Source organism: Gymnogyps californianus, chromosome 13 (assembly GCF_018139145.2).
Source record: "Gymnogyps californianus isolate 813 chromosome 13, ASM1813914v2, whole genome shotgun sequence".
NCBI classification, from domain to species: domain Eukaryota; kingdom Metazoa; phylum Chordata; class Aves; order Accipitriformes; family Cathartidae; genus Gymnogyps; species Gymnogyps californianus.
The window spans coordinates 11,079,824-11,105,542 of NC_059483.1; the positions used below are offsets into that span (position 1 = coordinate 11,079,824).

The 25,719-nt window shown below is 48.0% G+C and overlaps 1 protein-coding gene across 1 annotated transcript; it reads right to left on the reverse strand.

Annotated features, from left to right (window-relative positions):
* Positions 1-4,487: 4,487 nt before the first annotated feature.
* On the reverse strand, positions 4,488-25,241 carry IHO1 (interactor of HORMAD1 1). The gene is given in 9 exon segments (XM_050905003.1): positions 4,488-5,485; positions 5,519-5,600; positions 5,633-5,952; positions 6,797-6,900; positions 14,291-14,378; positions 15,042-15,090; positions 16,953-17,110; positions 18,495-18,654; positions 25,186-25,241. Coding segments are annotated over 9 exon segments (1,872 nt in total). The 3' UTR covers positions 4,488-4,630.
* Positions 25,242-25,719: the final 478 nt, after the last annotated feature.

Sequence of the window (25,719 nt, forward strand, 5' to 3'; positions counted from 1 at the left end):
CCGGCGGGGATGCCCAGCCGGCGTGCCCCCCGCCGCCGCCGCACACGAGGCTCAGCCCCGCCGGACCGAGGCCGGGGCCGGGGCCGGGACCACCCGGCTGCGGCGGCGGCCCCGCGGTGCGGGAGCGGGAGCCGGCGGGGCTGCGCTGCGGGGCTGGGCCGCGGCCGGTGCGGGACCAGAGCGGGGCTGGTGCGGCCGCCGCATCCCGCGGACCCCGCCTGCAGCGCGCCGGCCCGGCCCCGCTGCTCGGTGCCCGGTGCCCGGGCCGCGGTGCGGCCAGCCCCCTCCCGCCGCCCGCCGCAGCCCGGGAGGCCCCGGTGCCGGCCGCAGCCCCCCCCGCGCTGACCTGCCGGTGCCGGTGCCGGTGCCGGTGCCGGTGCCGGTGCCGGTGCCGGTGCCGGTGCCGGTGCCGGGGCGGGCGGGCCGGGCTCTGCGGCGGAGCGGGCGGCGGCGGCAGCCGGTCACGCGCCGCCCCGAGCCGCGGGCACCCGCGCGGGAACCCGCCCGGCACCGGGAGGGGGGGCGCGGGGCGCCCGGGCACAGCTGGGGCCGCCGTGCGGGGACGGGACCCGTGGGGCCGGGCACAGGGGCGCGTCGGGTCCCGTGGGGCACGGCCCCGTGGGGCTCAGCGGGGGTGGGCTCCCTTGGGGCAGGTCCCCCGTGGGGCGGGTCCCCCGGGGCGTGGCCTCGTGGGGCACCAGGGCAGGTTCCCACGGGGCAGGAGACAGCAGGGCAGCAGAGGGGATGCTGCCTGTGGGGCAGGCAGGGCAGGCAGGGCAGGCAGGCCCCCCCCCCGGGAGCAGGCAGCCCCCAGTGCGGAGCTGTTGCCGAGGCCGGTCCCACCGCGGCCATGGGGCAGGCGGGGTGGGCTGCAGGCACCCGCCAGGCAGGGTCCCTGGGAAGGTCCATGGGTGGCCCTGGCACCCTCCTGCCCTGTGCCTGCCCCACACCTCCTGCCCACCCTGCCCGGAGCATGCAGCACCCTGGCAGCCACTGGGCTATGGGCCCCTGCCAAGGTGCAGGTAATTAGCTAATCAGCTAATTGTCCCGCTGGAGAGCTGCCGGCCCTGCCAGGGCTTGGCCTGGCCTTGGCACGGCTTCAGCACCACAAAGTCACACCAGCTCAGGGCTCTGCCCCACACGGTGACGCACCCCAGCTCCCTGCCTGCACCCCGGCTCCCTCGGGCGGTACCTGAGCCACCGCAGCCTTGGCAAACCCCTGTCACCGCCATTGCTCTCCTCTCGCCCAGGCCAGCGGGGACATGTGGCACCTCAGGTCCCCATGGCAGCACCATGCTGGCAGCAGCACACAGTGCCCCACTCCTGCTCCCTGCCACTTCTCCATCCCTGGGTCATCGTGCCTGGGCTGGGCTCACCGTGGGCACATGGGGCATTTCTGGGCCCCGGTCCACCCCTCTGTGCTGCCGGGCTGGGTGCAGGCAGCAGGGCCAGGGGGGCTGTGGCAGCCAGCTGAGCACAGGGGCCGGGGAATTTGGGCAATGCCGGCGCGCCAGACCCCACAAAGCAGGCATGGCAGGCAGCTAATCTGGGGATTAGCGCTGGGGAGGCTGCACGGGGGAAGAGCTGGGCAGCGGCAGAGCCTGGGGGGGCAACCGGTGAGCCTGCACCATGCCGGGCACTGCCAGTACCGGGCACGACCGCAGCTGGCCGGTCTCATCCTGCGGACGGGGTGGCCACAGTGCCAAGCGTGCGATGGGGCCATGGGGCGGGAGCCGGCTGTGCCCCGTATACCGCAGTCGTTGGGGCGCCTTTAGCACAAGGCATGGGTGCAGCAGCCACCTCCACATCGCCGGTGCCATCAGCGGTTTCCTCCTCTGCTAAGTGACTCACCAGCAGATGAAAAGATGAGCGCCCCGCTCCGTGCTGCCGCAGCGGCTGCCTGCCTACCTGCGCAGCTGGGGACACTGGGCAGAGGATGCAACCTGCGCTCTCACACCTCTGTGCCCGTGGCCGCCTGGGTTTTGCCAGCTTTTGGCCACTGTTCTCCCCCTTCTCCCAGGCTCTCCCCCAAGGAAGCAGGACAAAACCCCAGTTTGGGAGAAAACTGCCCCAGTTAAGCACCCACAAACAGCCTGGAGCCCAACTTTGTGTTTTCATGACCACTGTACATGTTTTACGGTGCTGCCCCGTGCCCTCCGCAGTCCCCCTCAGCTGTGCTGCTGGGGAGACCACCCCCGGCATCTTCCCCGGGGACCTTTGGTGAAGGGCGGGACGAGACCCCACAAACGCAGGTGCCGGCAGCCCCGCGGCAGCAAAGGCCAGGGGAAACGGCACGCGCAGGGCCCCGCGCGCCTGGCGGCATGGAGCTCCGGCAGGGAGCCAGAGACGGCGAGCTCGGCAGCCGCGTGCGCTGGGAGTACGGGCTGGGAGACAGGACCTGCTCTGCCGGGGTGCAAGCACGGTGCCACGGGAAGGCTGCTGTGTCCCACAGCAGCGCGGTGGCTCCCGGCTGGGGATGCCAGCCCCAGGGCAGAGGCGGCAGCACGCACGCTTCCATTTTTGTCCGGTGAGGTGAGGCTGGGAGAGGAGTCGCCATCGTCACGGCCATATTGGGACAAATATTCTTGCTGGCAGCGAAAACCCCGGAGGAGACCCCAAGTGGGGACGGGTGTGGGGCTGGTCTGTGGGGGCCAAGGTTGCACCCTGGGGCTTCTCCCCGCTCCCCCGGGGAGGTGGCTGCCCCAGGGGGAAGCACCGCTGGCTGCTGTTGCTGTTACACCTCCTTTCTCCGGGGATTTTGTTCACGACCCCGCTGTGTGCCATCGTGTGCGTGCGGTGGGGGGCTGCGGGGGTCCCCAGGGCAGCCCCACGTTGTACCCCACAGCACGGGCGCTCCATCCTCGGGGTGCCGGGGAGCCGGGGCCTGCTCCAGCTCGGCACAGGGGCTTGCGGCAGACACCTCCAGAGGTCCCTCCAAGCTCAGCCATGCGCTGCCGAGCCGAGCTCGCTGCGGCGCAGCCGGGGTGAGCATCCAGGCCGGGGGCTGCGCAGGGGCCTGCGCCCGTCCCCACCGACCCGACATGCGGGGGTGGCGAGCCCCACGGAGCAGGTTTTGCCCAGTAAAGGCTGTGCTGGGGATGCTGGGGATGCTGGGGAGGCGGGTGCAGGAGGGCAATGTGACATGAACGGCCGCTGCTGCTGGCAGCTGTCACTCAGCCCCTCCACTGACCTGGGGGGGGTCCCCAAGGCTCTGGGGCCTCCCCACACCTGCCCCCACCGCCTTCTCCTTGCTAATGAACGTCACCGAACCAAAGTTAAACTGGAAGGGCGGAGGTTTCCTTCTTTAAACATCAGAGAGGAGCTGAAAAAACAAATCCTGCCAGTTCCACGATCCAGGGGAGTTAAACAGCTGAAGAACAGCCCCCTGCTCACCCGCTGAAACCGGATCTTGCCTCTCCCCAAAAACCAATACAAAGGCACTGGGCTTTGGTGAAGACACAAGGAGTTTATTAAAGCCAGGAAAAAGGGATCCCAGTCTTCCCCCTTGGGACGACAAAGCTGGTCCGGTTGGATTCGTGGCAATAGACCTGTTTTGTCAACACCGAAATGTTTCTTTTGCTGGTAACATCGCAGATCAAAACTCAAACGTGGTACAAATACCTGAAGCAGTGGAAGCTGCTGATAGTCACAGCTGGGTACCCCGGAAAGAGTTGCTCTGAGGGAATTGGGGCTGCCCAACAACCCCGCTGCTGTATACGCCAGATCAGGCGAGCAGGCTGGTCCTTTCTGACTTGAAAATTGTGGAGCGACTCCTCACTAGCGAGGTGCGGGTTTCTAACGGATGAGAACTATCCATCAGTGACTTCACCTGCTGAATTTGAACATCACATCCTTTGGCTTCTGTTTGAGAACCACTGCCCTTGAAAAGTGTACGTTGGAGAATTCCTTGATTAGCCAAGAGATAGAAGAGACAACTAAAGTAGAAACTAAACAATTTCCTGAATTTTCTGAAACCAAGAAATTTCAGCCTAACAGGAGAAGAAATGCAATAGTCGATGAACCTGAGATGCTGGGATTTGGTTTTCCTCAGCTAAACTTGTCCCTGTCCAAAGGTCACAAACAACTCCTGGGACAAATCTGAACCTTATCGAAATCAACCAGAACAACACTACGACTGCCGAGGGAGCTAAAAAGCTGAACTTTTAGACATACAAACCAACATAGAGACTACGAGTGAGAAACAGAGTAAAGCCTCTGGCCACAGAGGTATTGTTACGTCTATCTAGTTGAAAAGTTTCAAGTAGATCTCAGCGCTAAATCTGATTGAGCTGCCCGTCTGTGCTCTGCCAGCCCTCTGCTCCCCAGGGAATGTCTCGGCAGACTCCGCAGGTACTTCTCTGCCGCATAAATACGACAGTAATTGGAGCCCGTGGCGTCTCTGGGAGCCGGGGGATAAGGTAACACAGACCCCGTCAGCTTTCCAAGCCAGGGGAGAGCTTCCCCTCAGATCCCACGTAGTCCCTTACAATATATCAAAGTGGACAATAGCACCTCCAGCATCCAGGCATGAGCCTTGTCTCTGACTAAGCAGGTAACACACCTGGAGGAATAAACTGCGACTGAGGTGGCCAAGCCTGCGCTGAGGACTCTGAACACGAAACAAAACCCTTCAATCGGAATAATCGCTGTCAAAAACTAAAGAGCAACAGGCCGTATTCTGCTGAGCCAGCGTATTGACAGGACGTGGTTTCTTGGAGGCTGCAGGGCTTCGGAGACTGAAGCAGCTCATCTGTTTTTCACCTGTTGTGCTACACAGGGAAAATATATTCTCCTGGGGAGAGGAATCCCAGAGATTCCTTTTTACACCGGAAACATTTGCTCTTTTTTTAATTTCCAAACTTCTCTTTCTTTTGTCTGCAAGTTGTTGCAGGCTTTTATTGGAGCATGGCACTGATGGGAAATTCTTTGTAAGCCTCGGCTGAGCGCTGCCGAGAATCTGCTGATCGGGAGCTGCAAAAACCGGGTTAGAGCTTCCTAAATTGAGAGCAACCGTGTATCTCGGAAAGCAATTTTTTCTGGAGCTTTCCAACTCAATAATCCCATTTGCCTTCCTTTGCTTCAGCCCACTGTCAGCACATCGCAAGAGCTCGCCTTTTCTCATAGCAGGGCACATTTTCTTCCTCCCCATTGCTTTATTCCAGGGGATCCTTCCTGGCCTCTGTTTTGCTTTGTTCCCTACAGCTGCATTCTCCACCTCACCGTCTGTGGCCCAGTTACTGTCTCTTCGCCCAGGCATATCTTTTCGTACAGAAAGGTGGCAAACTTGAGGCTGCCTCTGTTGTGACGGCGTCACGGGTTCACATCCCCGAGTGCCTCTCCTGACCGCCTTCCTCAGTGGAGTTGGCAGAGGCACCTCCTGTGGTACAGGACAGCGTTTCTGCTGACTACCCCCCACAAAGTGACTGTTAGCGCCGCACACACAAGGATGGTTAGCACAGCTCTCTGTTTCCAAACCGTATCTCACCTCCTGCAAAGAGGTGTTTTCGCTGCCACATGCCGCTGTAGCCATGGGGCTGACTTTCCCTCCTGAAGCTGTGTTTCGGTCACCCGTAGATGTGCCATCCCCAGTGACCTGGTTCCTCACGGGGGAGTCTCTGTGCTGCTCCCCCACTGTCACGCAGGGGGGCTGAGACTGACCCGAGGAGCTGCAAACCCCCTGCCTCGGCAGCACGGCCGGCACGCATTCTCCTCACCCAGAACACAGCCCTGCCGTGGGCCAGGGGAGGTCTGGGAAGAGTTATCTGCCATGTGAGGGGGGAGTCTGGCACTGGCAATGGATGCGTGCAGCTCAGCTAAGGCGTTGGGGAGCTTCAGGAAGCCTAGTTCTTCACACCGCTTCAGGTGCTGATCACTCAGCTGAGCTGGCAGCGACTCCAGATCCTCCTTCAGCAGCTGGACACTGGATTTCACATCCGAAATCTCCACATCTTTCTGGGGAAGCAGCGAGCAGAGCAGAAGCAGTAAGCAACACATTAAAAGGTGCAAGAATAGTATTCAAACAAGAAACTTTTAGGTACTATGTGTCAGTTAGATCCCTTAAGCAGGGGATCGACCCAAAGATCAGCAATTTGTATCTCCCTGTGTAATACGTGTTCTCAAACTGTCCCACAAAAGTGAGAGGTTTGGGACTGGGGCATACCCCTAACCCACTGTTTGCCCCCTCTCCCAGGAGCACTGCCTTCTCACACGCTGGCGTGACACATCCTTGCCAAAAGCAATTCCTGCAGCAGGGCTTTTGGAGAAACCAGACCTGTCCAGGAGGTCTCTGACAGTTCATTCTTTTGTCTCTGACAGTTCATTCTTTTGTCTCTGACAGTTCATTCTTTTGTCTCTGACACCCACTTGTTCTTTTTTCACCTCTTTTTTCCTCTCCCTGGGAAACCATCCGGCTGAAGGGACAAGGCACTGCACTTCTGCGAGGTGCGCTCCCCTCGCAGGCAGGCACTGCACTAGCTCCTCCAGCGAAGGCATGTGCCAGCGTGAGGAAGCAGTGCTCCATCGTGGCCTGCCACGACAGGGCACTGTTGGGCTCCCCTCTCACTGACCAGGGTTTCATCAGAGCTTACAGCATTGTTAGCCAGCGCCTTGGGTAAGCATCAGTCAGTATCTGGCCTAGAATTAGCTTTTTAATATGTCTTTCCCCCTTCATTGTAACAAGAGCAGTCTACTTGATAATCCACTATTCGAAGGCAATTTAATATTCAGTTAATATTTTGTAGAAGCAGGAGAAATTCAGAATGAGGATTCAGAATAAAAGATTAATTTCTGCACTTACGGCTGCAAGTCTCCTCTCCATCTCCAGCAGCGCCTGCTCCATTTGGCTTTTATCTGTCAGAGCTTTCAGCACCGAGCCACAGTGACTTTGAAGAGCATCTTGCACTAAACAGGGAAATCAATAAAAAACACATTTGGTCTTTCATTTGTAAATGTGAATAAAGTACTATCAATACTGTGGCTACTTCCTCCATGGCTTGGCATGAAATACTTCACTGTGCTGTGCAACCATAGTGATTCACCCGCTGAGATCTCCCCGAGCCCCAAGCGATGAACAATAGGGTAGATGTTTAATGCAAAGCACTTGAAATTTATAAGATGCTGCGTATAGGCCAAACCTCATTTACTGCACTCTATTAATACTGGAGATGGCAGCTGGAGATGAAAGGCTACGCAAAGCTGCAAAACTTGGTTGGCTCAACGCAAGGAAGGCTGAGACTTAGCTGTCTGCCAACTGCACAACAGGCATGGCCAGGGGAGGGGGACCCCAATGTAGCTGACCCACCCCAGTATAACCAGCCCTCTTCTGTAACCAGCTGATGGTTAGTGGGAGCTTCAACATGTGACGGGAAGAATAGTATTGCTGATAACAGGACGGAGATGCAAGAGGTTGATGGCTAAGAAGTGCAACCAGAGAACACGTCAGAAATGCACAGGAGGCTGGTAACTGAAGGAGAGCTAACTGAAGGGAGAGTGGGAAATCATGGAGTGTGCAAAGAATTGGGATTTCCAGTTGCTGGGCACAGGAAGAGACGGGGTCAGAAACCGTCTGAACCAGGCAGCTGCGCCCAGCGCTTGGGCAGCTGCAGCTGGAACGTCGGACGGTAGTGGGGGCCCCGGCAGTGTCCTGTGGGGGCACAGAACCCTGGGGGGTTTTAAATTGGAGCAAAATGCTCTTGGCTTCAGTCAATCTTGTTGAAAAACTGATAAAAAAATCGGGACTTGTGTTATATGATGGACAATAATACAACTCCCCCCATGCAGCTGCAATTATAGGAACCACTGCTGTGCCTAATACACTACAGCATGGGAATGCAGTTTGCAGTGTATGTGGAGATGAAAAATCCCTAGCAATCTTATGGAACTCTTCCCTTAAAATCGTAAATTAGGGCGGAGAGAAAGCTGTTCACTAAACATGTCCGGTCTTTCCTGTGAAAAGCACAGGAAGGTGTGTACAGATGGTGTGGCAGGGGTGGAATGTTGGCCCGTCGAAACAAAACAGGATGCAAAGCACTCCTGCTAAAACAAAGCATTGCCAAGCCAATGGGCCGGGATAACTGAAATTCTGGAGTCCTGGACTAGCACTGTACACCCGAGAAAAATCAGAATAAAGCCTACATTTCAACAAGTGGCTACAAGAGCTCTGCAATTAATTAATCCTCTTTTGCTACAGATCCAACAAGTTTGATTGACTTTGGTGTTGGTGGAGTCAAGAGCCCAGCTGAAGCTATTCCTGCACGCGGAGTATTTATCTCAGCTCTTCAGTGCAGCACCTCTCGCCCCACAGAGGTGTGCTCACAGGCTGCAGAGCCGCAGAGCACTCGGGATCTCTCTCCTCCTGCCCAGCTATTTTCATTAAGCTTGCAGGGACTTAATTACCTCGGTGAGCTGTGCCCTGCTGTCAAACTCTAGATGGAATTGGTCAAAGAGTTAAAAACTATTCGGGAGAGGCAAGCAGAAAGTGATCGTACAGGCTTTGTTTCTGTAAAAAAACAGGGACATTTTAAAAAGGTACATTTAGGAAGGAACAAAGGAAAGAGATCTGAGCAATTATGGTCTTAACTAGTTTGTTCTCCTATTGTGCAAGGTTTTAGAATAGACCTTAAGGGAAAGAGTACTCAAAGACATGGAGGGAAATGGAATAAAATGAAACAAGATTTTATAAAAGGCAGATTGTGCCTGACTAATGTAATACACTAGGATAAGATAGGTGACTTCTTAGACAAAGGCAACGCAGTGGCCTTTCTGTAGATTCAAACAAAGCTTTTCAGTGGAGTTTGTCTTGTGATATGAAAAAAGCTGAGAAAAATTAAGTGGATAAGCCTCAATTAAAGGGAAAACATCAGCTGTTGAGAGGGGTGGCATGAGGGGACAAGGCGGCTCTGGAAGGTGCTCCTCAAGGCCTGCTCATGAGCCAAACCTGCCTAAAATCTGCCATAGTCACCTGGGTGCAAAAGCCAGCGGGCATTTAGGTAATTAGCAGGTGACACAAAGACGCAAATGCCAGCACCAGGGGCTACGGGGGAGATAGGGCAGTGTGGTGTGCCGTGGTGCGCAGGCTCTGGCTGACGGGAACTGCTGTGCACCCCGGGGTGGCTGGAAGCCTGCGTGCAGTCCCAGCTGCCTATGTGCAAGGAAAAAGAGAGATTGAACTGGGACACGTGCAGAGAAAAGCTACAAGATAATTAAGTGCTTAGTTGATAATCTCCTCTTATGAAACGAGATTGAAAGTGTTTGGCTTATTCAGCCACGCAAACCAGAGGTGTCTGGTGGCACAGGGCTGGAGGTGCGGCTCCAGCGTAGCAAGGCTGCCGCTCGAGGGATGGGGTTCTTGCTGAGAGCTGCCTCCCGTCAGCAGGGAACCCCTGTGCCAGGCTGTATTTTTAACTTTATTTGCCTTCCTCCGAAGGAGCAATGCTCGGGCACAGTGCACGCTGCTGTCATTTGGGAGAAGGAACCCTGCAGTTGCCTCATCCATGCATCTTCCTCACACGCATCGAGTTAAACCACCTCCCGGACCTTGGCTCGGGGGGAATTTCTCCATTTTTTCAGGATGCCCATTACCACACGGCTTTGCCTTGTTCTCCGTAGGAGCGTGGCTGATTTCTGAGGATTATCTGCACATATTTCAACTAATAAGCTCTCTGCTGTTGCAGGCAATTTGGTTGTCCCTGCTCTCTCACTGCCATTTTGAAGCTTTCAGTCTTTTGCTCTGACAGATTTAGACTTTTTTACAAATCACCGGGGGAAAGCTGTGGCTTGCAGAATGGGTTTGTAATGGTGGAGTGAATGTTTGAGTGGGCCTTTTAGACTTTGCATCTCCCTGGTTAGACCTAAGGGCTAGCCGCAATCTGAGAGCAGGTTTTTGGGGGAGCCTGCCAGCCCCCTCCCAGCCTGCAAGCCTATAAAGAGGAGGAAAGCAGCAGTGACTGAAGGAAGAAACTCCTTTCACGTCACTTCATCACCTTCCATCTCTACATAGGGAGGATATAGGAAGGACAGCATCAGCAAGCTTACCTTGGCTTGCTGCTCTTCCCCACACGCTTAATTTTAGTTCAGAATTATTTTTAAAACTTTCTGATTTCCCTAGTCTGTCTGTTCTTCTACAACATGGTATCCTCAGTCTAAAAATAGCACTGCATCCACTGGGCTTGTGATCTGCACATACGTTTGACTCAGCACAGTGTGCTGCAGGCAAGCAACCAACAGCCAGTCTTTTGAATGCGTTTCATTTGTACGTGTAGGAGTATTCTGCAGAAAAAAAACCCTCAGTACAGAGGAGAGGCACTCTCCTTCCCTCTCTGGCTTCCATACCAGAGGAGTGTTCAGACTTGTCAAACACTATTAAACAAAATAAAAATGAGCGTTAATCTAGACTTAAAACAATAGGCATTGAGATGGCCAAACTAGATCAGATCAAGGGCCCTGTTAGTCAAGTCTCTTGTCTTTGAAAATGATCAAGAATGGCTGCTTCAGAGAAAGTTTTCTTCAAATAAACCCTGCAGCAGATAGTTATTGAATAACTTGATCATAGAGGGAAAATCTTTACTCGGTTAATGGGTGGCTTATGCACAGACTTGTGCCTCTCTTAAGGTATTTTACTCTAAACAAAGCAGTTTTTTACAACCTGGAACATCGCTGTGTTGTGATTTGCTGTACCATTGTCTTTGGATGCTACTGGCTTACATTAATAACATATGGAATGTGAAATCTGGCATGAGATAAAAGGCTGCAGGACCTCGGGGTAGGTCTGCCACCCTGTGCTGCAGAGGGTTCCCCGCAAATCAGCCTGCACTCAGGTGCAGCTGCACTCCCAACAGCTGAAAACTACAGTCTGAGCAGCCGAGGGAGGGAGCGTCAGCCTCCCAGCCTAGCAATATTAAACAGCAACTGCTTCTGATATCTATCTATCATCGTCTATGCAACTCGTCCTGAGATTGGCACTGACAGCGCAGAGGCTTTAAATAACACTTTGGAGGGAGGTTCGTTCCCCCACGCCTGGGTTCAGTAGGGGAAATAGGAGGTGGTATAAACCTGGTGAGACATGAGCAGGGAAGACAGCTATGCAGCTCAGCAGAGCGCTGCGTTTTCTCCCTGGGCAGTAACTGAGCTGTGCCAGTGGGCGACACATTTGGGCTGTCACGGTTGCATCCTGCTCAGACATACCTGGCAGGTTTGTGCCTGCTTAGCCTGGGTCCCCTTCCGCAGCACGGCAGAAGACACCTGCATCGGGGGCCTGTGGGATGGGCTGCCCCCCATCTATGGCAGAGAGTGCCCCAGCCCTGAAGTGTGACAATGAGGGGTTTCAATATTCACCAAGATGACCACATATCCTCTCGCCATCCATGCCAAGGTGTTTTGGAGTCTGGTTAAGTCCCTCATCTCAACAACTTTCGTTGCCAGTCACTGCACGGCTAGTTAGCAGCTGCATGGGCAAGGCAGTTTTAAACCTTTTGACTTTTCAATCCATACAGAACATAAGGGAGTCTGGACTGGCTGTCCCAGTCTGGACCATACTGTTCACAGTAAACAAGCTCAAAACCCACCGTTACAAACACAGCGAATTCTCCTAGAAACCTTGCTAGCAACTGCTGGGCCTGGGGAGTCTTGAAGTAAGTCATGTTTGAAAACTGCCCACCAGGCACCGGATTTTGTCAGAGAATTGCATCAGCTCCTACCTCTGTAAGGGACATATTGCACATTATTTTGTCACCCTTGCTGGCAGGAGCATCAGAGGATTGCCTGTGACATGCTGGCTGGGAATACGCTTCTCATTTGCAATGAAGTCAAGGTGGTGCGGAGGATATGGCTGTTAGGAGCTGCCACAGCTGGAACTACCAGATAGCAGAAAAGCAAAGCAGTTCAGAGAGGGCTGAGTTGTGAAAATCAGGATTTGTATTAAAAAAATAGAAAGTTTTGATAGAAGTGTGGGTATATAAATGAAAATGAGAAAAATATAAAAAGAAATGAGTTACAGGAGCTGAAACCAGAAGGAAAGAGCAAATGATGAGCGGGCAAGTCAACCAGAGAAACTCTATATAAGGTGGAACAACTGAGCACATAGGGTCTGCTTGCCTCTTTACATCCCTGTGCACAGCACACCGAGATGTGAGCAAGGAATAGAGCAGCTGTGCCTCTGTGACAGCTGCTCAGGCAAATGTTGTCTCATCTCCGGTGCCAGACACAGCTCTATCCACTGTGTGCAAGCACATATGGACAAACACTCAAAAGAGAACATTTTTTTTATCTTACTGCATAGAGCATGCCAGCCCAACAGCATTTGGAAATATATTTTGAAAAATATTTTCTGTTTTGTTCTCGCCCAGTGGCTATGTAGACTGTGCCAAACGTGCTTGCTACCCACTGCTATAAACGAAGCCTGGGATACTCCTTACAAGCTTTTAATGAAGACAGACTTGATTTCAAGTTCAACCTTTCTTTGCTTTTCAGAGCTGTTTGAATGTCCTGGTGTACTACTTCTCTCCTTGAAGACAGCCTCTTCATCTTCTGCATTCCTCTCCTACATGTGAAATCCTCCACTGCCAATGATTTACCATGTCTCTACCATGTCACCCACATCCCAAGGTACTGTATCATCAGCCACTGGCATTCAGTGCTTTATCAGTTCTGAATTTAGCTCTTTATCACCTGAGTTTAGGAATTTTATACCAGTTTTTCAAGGGAATTGCCTCAGTTGGGATCTTTTCAAGGGACTAGTGCCGGTATTTATTTAGTGGGAACTTAATTATCCATCACTGTGATACCAGTCAAATGGCAGTGTTCATCAGCAATTAACCAGTGACAGATGAACCTCCCAGAAATATAAAAAGAACAACATTGTGGAGCGTGTGATGATTTTCATTATATATTCAACATTCTGCAGCATGATACATTACAGAAAGTGCCAATTTTTCTTTTCAATTGCTTTGAAAATCTAGCAGCAGGCACCTCTGGGAGGTTTCTCATTTCATTCAAGGCATATTTATTTAAAATGGGTATGGAGAAGAAACAGGACAGCTGAGCAAATGGTATGGAATGAAGAGGAGGAATCATGAACAATAGCTTTGATTTTCAGTGCCATGACAACAGTTTCTCTAGGCAAAGTCCTGCCACAGAGTGGACAAGTTGAGGCACTGAAGTAATTAGGAGATGGGCAAATGCGTAATAGGGAGCTTGTTGTGCTGGCCAAAGCAGACAGATTCTTGCTTACATTAAGGTCCCACCAAGAGCACTTGCCAAGCACAGCAAGGGAGTGTTCTTAGTATAACAAGACTGGTATTTCAAACATACAGGCTATCACGGCCTCGAGCAGAATGCACCAGACTCCACTCTTTTTGCCTGAGAGGGCTGTGCTGACTTAAAGGGTATCTGTCAAAGCTGTGCTTCATGGAAGCCACATTTTACCGCACAGTGAATATTATAGAGCTTTTGTGAAGGTCTGCTACCTTGATCTCACACAGTATGACTCACTTCACGTTTCTTGCATGTATTGAAACTGGCCTCTTGTTCTTGCACAGAGCAGGGCAAGCACTGAGCGGAGTCCTGACAGGGTGTTGATAAAAAATCATGCCAACATTAAAAATTAAGGCACTCTCAAAGGCTCAGATCTAGGCCAAATTAGAAACAATTTTTCTGAAGCACTTTCCCTCAGTAAAGGCTGCTGTGACTAGCCACTTCAGAGACAGAGCTGTTCAAAAGCATTTTACATTATTGGCTTTTTTGGGAGGTCACCTTTTTATCATGGCAATGGTGTGCTTCACTATGCACTTCTTAAGAAATGAGCAGTACTAGTTTTGCTCATATCTAAAATATAATCACTTCAAGCACAGAGGAGTGATGGAAGACTTCAAACTAACATGTGAACATCTGAGAAGGCCCTAAAAACTGAAACTGGTTACTCAGGATATAAATATCTAAGTTATTTTTACTGTGTATTCCATTAGTGCTCCAGATATAGTCTAAAAATGATCATACTCCAGGCAGAACACAAAAACATAGAGGTGCATTTATCTATGCGTGCATGGTGTCTAACCACGCAACACCTAAGTTCTTTGACACAGTACAAGAGAGCAGAGAAAAGGAGAATGTAACAGAGTAAGAATGGAGAAACAGACCAGTCCATACCATGGATAAGTCTTATTTGCTCTGCTCCCTTACGAAGAGCAGCTGTGAGTGGCATGACTTGCCTAGTTCACCTCAGCTTGGAGACAACACGCTGACATTCAGCAGTTTGACTGTGCCCTCTGCTGTTAACAGAAATTCAAAAAGGACTTACGTGTCTTGGAAAGGGTTTCTAGGTGAACCAAAATGGATTTGTTTCTTGAATCGAACATTTCTCCAAACTTGTCCAAGCATGCTTGCAGCTGCAAAAACAAAGGTAAATGAGAAAATTAATACATTGCCCTTTCTTTGTTTGCAAAAACACAGCCCCAAATGCTACAGAACAACGACTGCAACTCATGGAATGGAACAGCCTGAAAATGGTTATTTATCTGTCGCTTGAAACAATTTGTCCAGCTGTTGGTTGCAACCCCAAAGGTGATCTGAACGGCTCAAAAGGCTCGTGAAATGTTGCAGACATCTTAACAGATTTCAAAATAGAGGTACTGATCTGTAAAATAGCATTAATAATAACACTAATCAAATTAATTATAAAAGTGTTGGGGGAGAGACCTTCACCCAGTAAGACCACATTGACTTATTCCTGAAAGTAGACTACTTTCTTCAGGCAGAAGGAAGAAAGAATTGATATTTGCAGACAGCCATTACAGCCCGTTCTTGCTCCGGAGACCCAGAGAAATTCCACTGCTGACTCTGAGGCAAGGCCCTAAAGACCTTGACCCTAAGGACAGGCCACAGAGACAATGGTATATGCAAAAAACTTGACAATTGTTGGTTTAAAGTTATTGAGTGCTCAGGACAAACTGTCATAATTCAAATATCAGCACAGTAAATGAGAGAAGGCGAATGTTCCGTAGCATTTCTAACTCTTCATTATTCTGCACTCTGAATTTGAATTAACTTACCCCTTGAAGCTTGTCTTTGATACTGGAAATAAAGGTGCTTAAAACCTCACTAAAATAAAAAAAACAACAAGTATAAAACAGACATGCAAGTTACTGAAATAGACAGAAATTGAAAAGATCACAGTAAACATGAGACATGAAGCACTGCAAGGCATAGCTTAGTGTGTAATGATGTAAGCACAGAAACTTGCTTACTTCAGGGGCCATAACCCTTTGAAGTCACCTTACTTGTTTTAGGAAAGCATGGATTCTGCTGTGTAGAGTAAGAAAAAAAAAAATATACACATGCATGTATATATCATATACATGAATTTTTTTTTTTCACTCTCCCATTTTTGGCCTAGCATTCGTGCCTCTCTCAAAAGTTTTAGTTGGCATTTACACAACTGTCCATTAGCTGCTGCGGTGTTACCACCACGCTGTCTGCTCCGGAAAGACCCAGCCTTGGCGGAGGTGACGTGTCAGTGCTGGGATACATGGGTATTGCATTTGGACTAAATAACTGTGGGAAAAACTTGGGAAAAGCTTCAGCATCAACAAAGCCCAAGCCAGGAAGACAAATACTGCAAATCCTTTTCTCCTGAGATTATGCCTGTGGTTTCTTTTATCCATCCTTTTCAGTTGAGCGAGCCTATCAGGAACCAGGCTATATTCATGATTAACCTATCAAACCAAAATGCAAGGATAGTTGCTAAGCAAAGTGATAACCTATTTCCTCTCTGAAGATTCGGGCCATTTTGAATCAATCATTTTGTGATGCAAATTGCAACAACCAAAAAGGTGAAGGCTAGGTAGAGTCTAGTTATGAGAATTAGGCAGGGCTTCTGAAATCTTTCTAGCCTCATGGAAAGGAAGATATTCATTTTATTAGTCAAACTTGCGGGGGATACAAATTGATAAATTATACGTTTAGCTTTGTAAAGATAATATAGCTATTTCTATAAACAGACTTCTAATCTGGGAGTGAGTCTGGAGTGTAGGAAGGAGCATAATTCATTTAAAGAAGAAATAAAGGATAATTAAGAGTTCTGCCTAAACATTTAAAACTATTTGTTCATTTCTCATAACTCACTTACAAAAATCCTCCTCTTCTCTAATAGGCACTAAAGAATCAAATTTTGCCTTATCAGAAGCATAGTGCCCCTTGCAAAAGAGAGAGAGATCCATAGCCTGATTTGATCAAAGGCTTTCAATAAAAATGTGTTTCACTTTGGATATTACATTACAAAATGTACAGTGCTAAGAATTATTTATAGGTGCACTGGGGAGTTTGCCATCTTTCATTTTTGAGCTTCAAACGGTTAGCTTGTTCCTTAAAGTCCTTTAGGACCTACATGTACATTTAATGCTTAACATCTGACAAAGAGCAGATGCAAGTTACATTAGCAAATTACACTTGTCTGTTACCAAAACCACAAGATATAAAAATCCTGTACACAAGTAAAATTCTGGAGGTACGTGCAGATTTATAAAGGTGTAATCATTGCATCTTCCGCTGCACGCAAGTATGCTTGGCAATCTCCTCATCTGGCCTAAATGTGAAGGTCATCCTCAGAGTCCCTTTGATCCATCCCAACACAGTCTATAAAATTTTGAGAAATACGGGCTTTTGCAAAGAATCAATACAGAAAAAAACCCTGCTGATTAGATAAAGAAGGACAAAGGTAAATTCAGGTTAGAGTTTTGTTGTTCCTTGTGGCTTATGGCTGAGTGTGTTACATAAATCGCATTGCAAATGAACCCTATTCTCTTATCCTGTGAATCCAATCAGAGATTATTTAAAACCCGAAAAGATACTTTTCTTGGACAAATATGCAGCTATGTCATGTATGACTTTTAAGAGGGGAAGAAGGAGCTGCAAGGAGTGATAACCACCAGCACAGAAAAAATTTCTGATGGATGTCTACATACCGATCATATTTGTCCTTTATTTTGTTCTTATTCACTTCAAAATTTTCCAAGACACTTCTCACTCTTCCTGCACCAAAATTAAGTGAAGCTTTTTCTTTTGTATCCTCATCAAATAACAGTGGTTTTGTCTGGTATTTGGTGAAAATACTGGGCTCGCTCTGTTGCACAAAAGAAAGAAAAATGTTGAGTATAAAAATAATCAGAACATTAATTAGAAAAAAACATTTGTGTACCAAGTGCTTTGCAGACAGAGATCACAGTGATTGGATGTGACAGATTAGATTGGACGAGGAGATTAAGAATTTCATGAGATTATGGCTCATTTAGTGTGCCTAGTTAGATCAACTCCCTGTGGAACTGAGACCCAGCCCGAACTCCTCCAGACTCAGGCTTTTCTCTCATCTTGAGGATTTTCAGTTGGTTGCAATCATCAGGTGTGCAGATTTTTTTCCTGGATGCTCAACACAGAGACTATAAATGAATTCCAGTATTCCTGGAATTGTGGAAAAGTTAAAGATGTCAGTGGGAGCTCCCTGTACAGGAATCTAAAGAAAATCCTATTGAATTTCCTGGTGGATGACATCATTTTGCTGCTAACTAGCAACATCACCAGACTGTAGATGAGTTTTTCACATGCTTCAATATACATTTCAGAAAAAGAAATTTAATATTAATATGAAAGCTGTAAAGACCTTCTTCATCCTACAAACTTTCCAGACACTGTGTGACCAAAATGGAAATGCCTTTTCCTTAAAAAATAAGATAACGCAAATTCCATTATATTTTCTTCTTTCATCGTGAAGAGTGAATTTCCTTTTTTGTGTCTGATGAAAAGCTGCTGCAGTTAATGGACAAGATCCTCGGCAAAATGCAGAGGACAGCAGATAGGATCTGGAAGTGAAGGGCAGCCTAGGGCCACCGAGCTAGCACCCCTGCTCTATCCTGGTCTTTGCTCTCAGCAGGTGTCTTTATTCGGATCTGGTGCTCTCTGTTAGCGGTGCAGGAACTATTTTAGTGAGGGTGGTAACATCAGAAACCATGTGCTGTAGGAGAAGGATTTTGAGCGTAGAAGCTCTTCATCCAAAATCATTCAAGCATCTGCTATAACAACAATACAGCAAGGTAATTTTCAGTCAGTGGAAGTAAATACTGAATACCTCTGTCATTCTTGCAGAAAGCTAATGAAGAGAAACACAGTATTTTTCAAAGAGGAATAGATGTAATATTCTACCTTAGCTAGGTGGTCTAAAGACATTAGCTCGAGAAAAATTTCATATTATTTTAGTAATTAAAAAAATGTGATTAAAGAAAATAATACCTGTCTCAATAATAACTTACAGTAATCTGCTATAAATACTAGGTTTTCAGCTGACCAGGCTGCTACTTTGTCTAGTCACAGTAAATACGTATATGTATCAAGAAGATAACTTGAGTTCAGCAGTTAATAACATTTGCAAACGTTACCACCTGATTTCAGCATTTTCCATTAATTTTGAATGGTGGCTGTGTGCCTGCACAGGGCTGAACGAGAGCGAGACTCACGTCCTGGGAGTTGTGCTGTCCCAGCTGCGTGCCCAGCTCCAGCGGCGCCGCTGCCGATTGCACGTTCTCCGGGCAGAACTGGGAGCCGAAGAGCAGCTGAGAATCACTCAAACTCGAGTAGTCACTAGGAGCGCTGCTCCGGATGGAAAACTTATTAGGCCTGAAATGGGGCAGAGCAGGTTGTGAATGAGTCTTGAGCAATTAAAAAGCCAAACAGAATTCCCTGCACGACCTGCTGGAACTGTTCAAGCATGGCCCCCCTCAACATGTTCATTTTCACTCTCTACTCGGAGGGTGCCGTTCCTATAACTGCATAATGTTTAACAGCGTGTGTTTTTGCTACACAAAGCCAACTGGCTTATCTTAAACTGCCGCATCCATACAAACGCAGTGTGGTAGCTCTGCGTTCACCTTGCAGGGGTGGAGGTGTTTCTCCAGCATGTCCTGCAGACAGAAGATCAAAACCAAGACTGGCCAGCTAACTCAGTTCATCCTACCCGCCTTGTCAGTCAGTTTTAGTTTAAGGGACACCTTGGGGGTTGCTCCTAGCAAGTGCCGGGTCTCTCCCTTTTCACTACTCTGGATAATAATTTCTGTGGTAGCTCAGATGCTGCTCAGCTTATTTGGAAGGCAGTTCCAACAGAGTAAACCTTTCTGACTGGTAGCTGACATTTCTTGGGCATTTATTCTCCAGATGCCTTAAGTCTGACATGCTGGAACAACCAATAAATAGGTAGCATATGGCCAGACAAATTGATCTGAATTGTTAGAAATATTTCAAACATAATAACATGCTACTCAAAAGTTCTCTTCTTTCCCTTGAACATCACCCAAATAAACCTCTTCCAGCCAGCCTCAACTTTGTGCTATGTTGCTCTGATTCTACTCCTCTTCAGAGACACAGCTTCTATCGCTTTATGGACTAGGCTCGTGGCACAGTACCAGCTTCCCTCAGACAAGGGCTTCCCTGCACAGCTGCACCGCTTCTCATTGTGCCGGAGGCTGGCTTCAATTTCGTGCTAGCACAGATACAGACTTTTTTCACTTTTCATATGATCACTGTTCCCTTGCTCCACATCCACAAGTTCTGACAGAGTGCTCAGGCTAGGTCCAAACATAAGGAAAGCTGGGCCAGGTTTATACTCTCAGTTCTTGCTGTTTTTTAAGCTACCAAAATGGAGAGATGTGTTGCTGCCTTTGGAACTGGGAATTACAGACCAAAATTAATGAAAAAGACTCTTACGCAGGGTTTTTCTTCCATATCAAATCGTATAAGTAAAAGAGAAGGAACAGGAGACTAATTCATGTGTATGACAAAAGATGATCACCTCAACATTTATTAGCAGTGACGTGTTCAGTTAATCCCCAGTTTTGGAAGGAGCCCAAACCTCATACACACAACAGGGAAGGGATTTAGCAGCAGTACTTGAACTGCTCAGTCTCCCTCTTCATTATATAGTGGTATCAGTGACAATATCATATTAATACTTTTGGCTTTAAGCTCACCGAGTACACTGAGCTGCAGGCAAAAATAGATGAGGTATGGGTTTCTGGATTCTCAAAAAGCCTGATAAATCTGTCTGAATTCAAACCTTCTCCCTTGATCTGTCTCTGAACCCCAAATCTACTAAGAAAGAAATCTGAATACAATTTTTACTAGCACAGCTTCTTGTTTCCATCTCAGCTAAACCTTGTTAAAAAAAAAAAAAAAATTCTTAATCTACAGCCAGCCTGTCAGGGAGAGATGTGAACACATGGGCTGCCATGACCCCACATGGGCAGGACCCCTGCTTGCAATGCGAGTATCACATCTCCTATGGCATTGGCACTAGCATATGCGTCCAAAGCAAAAACACCTTTAGATATGTAAGACAAGTTCTTGTCAGCTCCAAAAAATGCTAAATCATCCTCTGTTGACTGATGGAACAGTTTCTTTTTCCCACCTAACTTTACGCAAGGTATTGTAATATTGGCAACTCCAACCCTTTCTGTAATATGAGCGTGATCTAAAAAATCTGCAGCCCTCTGCACATCTGGGGAGTCAGCTAGTTCTTCGCAGGCTCAGTTTCCCAGTTCTCAGTGGGAATTCCCCCTCCACAGGAGAAGTTAGATCTTTTGGGAGCTTCTTTTGTTTTTCTAAGTTCCTATTTCCACTTCCAAATATTTTAGCACAACCACATGCAAATGTTCACCTTTCATTTAAAGGTTCTGCCTTGCCCCCAAATAGCTGTCAGATACAACAACCCAAGAGAAACACAGTATGCGATAAATACCCTCTTCTTGTGTTTCCTAGATGTTTCTAGGGGCATTGACAAGCTAAAAATTCATCAGTATAAATTATCATAGGCCTTATCGGTCTTTTTCAAAATTGGTAATTTTTACTCTGTTGTTTGGATCCATCCTTATGTGCCAACACCAAGGTTTAAGAGTCATTTGGAAAAGCAAACTGAGTCTTATACAATTTGCAAAATAACATTTATCCGCGGTGGTGCTGTAAGTGATTTTATTTGGTTCTGTCATCCCCACTGAACCTGTGCCAACATCCCTCTTCTTCCCAAGCACTTACGCCTTCCTGACACATTTCTTCAAAGTGCAGTAAAGCCTCTTTCCCGAAGAAGAGATCTTTTTCTCCTGGTAGTAATCTTGAGTAGGATCAGTGCCATAAAGTTCCTCTTCTCCTCATTCCCCTCCAGAAAATCTCCCAGCCCTTTCTGCTCCTCATTTAGTGACCAGGGCTGCATCACAACAAATCCAATTGAAATTCTGGGAGCTGCTGTTCACCTGCTCTTCCTCCTGGCTTTAGTCTGTATCTATAGGAACTGTCTCTAGCTCTGCTATGCTGTTCTTGTCGTCGCTATTTGCTGCCTGCCAATGTGTTCAGCAAATGAGCAAGGATCAGCGTTGGCTTTGGGTGCAGAGGAAATTCAGCATCCAGGGGCCTGGAAGAGTTTAAATCAAAGAGTTTTAGCTGTTATTGCAGCTTCCAGCCATTTGCCATCTCTTCACTGGGAACGGCCACAGCATAAAATTATTATTCTGCTTTCTGTCCTCTGGAACGGCATGACCTGCTTGCTGCAAATCATTTGTGCCATATCCTAAAAGGAATTTCTACAAACAAATTTTGGCACTGGCCCTAATGCATTAACCACAATGAAATCCCTCTCCGTTATTCAGCTCAAACGCTGCCTCCAGTTTCCAGTCCTTCTGGACTTGTTTTAATTCCTCAAGGTCATTTTTACTTTCTATGAGCCACTTCATTATTCATTCGGTTGTGATTCAATACTGCCCAGACATTCCTCACCTTGGAAACCGTGTTAGTCCTTTGTCCTGAGCCGGTCGCAGGGGCTCGCAGGGCCTTTTCCTTAGCAGGAGACTGGGATTTCCACAGAGCAGCCCTGTTTACTTACACAAAATGTATCCCTGACCATATTAAGAATCAGACATCTGGAGACAGGGGGTTTTTTGCCCCCCCAGTCCAAAGCCATCTTCCAGCCTGCACTTACAGCCCGGTTTCTCATTCCTCCAAGGCTCGGGATTTTTACAGCTGCTCTCCTGGTCTTTGTCCTGGCTGTCTCCTTCATTTTCTGCTTATTCTGTGACCTTAAGGCAACTTCAGAATACGTGGCCCTGCTGTGTGGGATGGAATTTCATGGGATAATGGATTGAATGAGGTTGTTAAATTTGGAATTTTTTTCTCAACAGCAGAAATAAGCCATAGAGAGTAGTGGCCCAAGTAGGCCTTAATGTACAGCATCCCTTTTGAATGCCTCTTTAATATTTTCATCATATATTGGCCTTACACACTCTCTGGCAAGCATTCTGCTTCTGATGTCTTTGGAAGTAGGTATATTAGTAGCTTTTATGCCTTTAGCAAGTTACTGCTTTTCTCATGGAACAAGAAAATTCTCAAAACTTTAATTTAAAATCATAATATATTGGTTTCTATTTTTCTATTTTTTATTGTCCTTCATTTCTTGAAGGATGCCTTCTCATTTTCAGTAGTCTTCTTTACCATGCCAGTCCAGTACTGGTCCTTCTCATGTCTAATCTGACAGCTGGTACACATTTGTTCTGAGCTTCAACATGAAGTCTAAATAATCTCTAGGCCTCAGGCAAACATTTAACCCTTTTGGTTGTCCAGTTTAATTTCTTTTTAACAAGCTTCCTTATTACTGCGTCAGTGTCTTTTTTGAAATTAAACAGTAGTGGATTTTCTGGCTTCTGTTGCTCCTGCAGAGTTGTTGACTCCAGTTCACTACTGTCACTCTCATGGTAGCACTACAAGAGTAATACCCTGAACGTGGGTCTTGTGCTCAGCTCAGGGTCAAGGCAAGATGCGTCTCTTCCCCCGGGAGTTCCCTGGCTGAGGCAGGTATTTATGGTGTCTGGAAATGTACTTTCAGCATCACGCCCCGGTGACGCTTCTCCAGTCGATAAAAGGCTGATTGAAGCACCACTGCTTTTGTGGCTGCTGTTCTCACATCCTCTGCAATCTTTCTTCGCCTGCCCTCCTGGCTGGGCAGGCAGCAGCGCTGCTCTAACGCGGCACTTTCCCTAATGAAGTCTGGCATTTCAATCCACAAAAATTGTGTCGTTTGTTGATGTACTTAAATTGAGCCTAAGCTTTCTCCACCGTGTAGCTGTCATTCTATCTGCATGACCCCCTCCCACCTTCTTAAATAATTGGCACCCTGATATTACAGTGTCCAACTAGATAATCTTCCCTCTGCTGCATTTCTAGGATCTCTATTACGTCAATATTCATACATTAAAACAGGTAAAACAGGGACTTTGGTTCCCCAACTCTATTTCTCAGGCTGCTAGCAGTTACAGAGAAGCACGTTTGTGTCTGACAGATAGATAATGAATAAAACCCAGAGCAATCTTGGGCTTGTGCAGAACCGCTGCCATGAGGGTACTGCATCACTGGAGCTCTGCATTTCCTAGGGACCTGGTGGCAGCTGCTCTCAGAAGTAACACCCTGACTCAAACTTGCAAAGAACTCACAGTGTGATTCATACCCTGCCTAGATTATACGCTGATTTTATGTTTCATTTTTAAAGCTCCCTGAAAGACTATTCTGGGGATTATACAGCCTACCCTGCTGTGGTGAGAAAGGTTTCTAGTAACAGAAGTGAGCCAGGGAAAAGTAATCAACACCTTTTCCCCTATTTCAAATACATGCACACATGCACACGCTCCTGTGGGTAACTTTTTTTTTCCTTTAGAAAAAGTTAATTCCCCTCCCGAGAACCTTCTCCCCGTTCTTAACTCCTCCAAAAACCCAGCTGCATTTTCAGTAACGCTTTATGTTAGTCAAAAGTTTGACCCTTTTGAACTCACTTGCAAAAAATGTGGAATGCTGAGGAGTGGGTGTTAAAATCTTGTCCGTATTTTCTTCCTGCATTAATAAATGAGTTAAAAGGGAAGACTTTGTAGCTGACAGGATACTTTGGAGGAGGAAGGAATTCAAGTGATCCCTTTCCAAACAGGCACCTGTACTTCTTCCACTCATTTCCCTTCCTATTGCACGACTCCAAAGAATGATTTATGTATTTAAAAATCTGTATTATATATTTTATATATAATATAAAAATATAATTATAATTATTAATATATATTATGTATTTTTTAATATATTATCTAAATTTCCCCTGCTCAGTCTCTGACCAGAAAGAAAGTCACAGGTTTTCAAACTACTTAGAAGCAACTTATTGAAAACAAAATTAAAAAAAAAAAAAGAAATCCGCAGGTACGAAGAAGACAATAGAATTATGCAATGCATATCTATACAGACAAAATCATGACAGATATAAACATGTTTTTCCCTGAATTGGCTCCCCTTTGACCCCGCATCTGTGCAAAATTAAATTAATTCACATATATATGGCAAGTGTTTTTATAATGGGCAAGGAAACTACTATTATGTTTTCATTATCATCCATCATTGTGGTAACATCAGGCCAAAGAGACAGCATGACTAAAACTGTGAATTTGAACAATGGTTACTTATGTAAGTGGGTTATTTAACTAACAGAGGCTCAGAGGACCAAATTAATCAGTTAGCGTCTCCAGAGTCAAACAGGGATAGATCTTGCTGTCTTTTTTAGCCATGGGATGCAAAAGGTGACGCTCTGCTGTAAAAAATGCAGCCTGTCTTATGTATTTGCTCTCCAGATGTTTACATCCAAATAATATTTGTTGTTTCACTATATGTGGGGAGTTCTAGCTGCTCTTTGACTTGTGCTGGGAAAAAATTAAGCCATGTGTATAAGTGCAGGATATGGAATAATTTTAGATTTAGTTACATAATGTGTAACAATACTGTAAATCACGATTCATTTTATCTACCCTCTGCACAAGGCGATTTAACTTATCTAATTAGATGTAGATAGGCCACAGGAGTTCCCCGAATAAACCCCAAATAAACCAGAGAACAGCTTTCAGCCGATGCTGGTTTTTAAATTCCCAGCAATGGTGCATCTATGGTGGCGCCTGGCAGGCTGGGAGCAATGCAGGCACAAACAGGATCACGGAGTAGGCTAATCAACCACCATTAACCAGACCATAATTAACCATAGATCAATTCTAGATGTGTTTCACCCCATCACTATCAAACAACCAAAAAGTGTTTAATTTTATATACAATTTCCTCACAATCTTTCCTCCCCACCCCACGGCCCAAGCTCACCCAGTGGCTGTCGGCGTGCTCAACATCTCCTTGATATTCCAGACATTAAAATTCATGGTTTTTTCACAGCTGACACCCTCGCTGGCAGCTCCTGGCCCTCACCATGGCCCCGGCATGCACTGCCTCTGCTCCTGCCTCTCCTACCCTGCGGCAGCCATGCCGCCACACTGCCCTGCAGGGAGGAGGAAAATGGAGAGAGACAGATAAGCCCCCTCCAGGGGCAGCGTCCCCCTGTGCCCCCTTGCTGTGGGGAGAGCTGGGCGGGGGCCACAGCCCTGCAGGCTGAGGGCAGGCCCAGCCGACATGGCCGCCCCAGGGCTGGGCCTGGTGGCTTTCCACAGGCCTGGGGTGCAGCCGCCCGCCGGGCCTGCCTGCCCCACGGGGCCTCACAGCCCGGGGCTGGGGGTCCCTGGGGTCAGCCTGGGGCTGGGGGTCCCCGGATCTCACCCCGGGGCCATGGATCCCAGGATCAGCCCCAGCTCTGATCTCTCCCCAGGCCACCCATGGCAGGCACCCAGCCAGACCCTGCCCCTC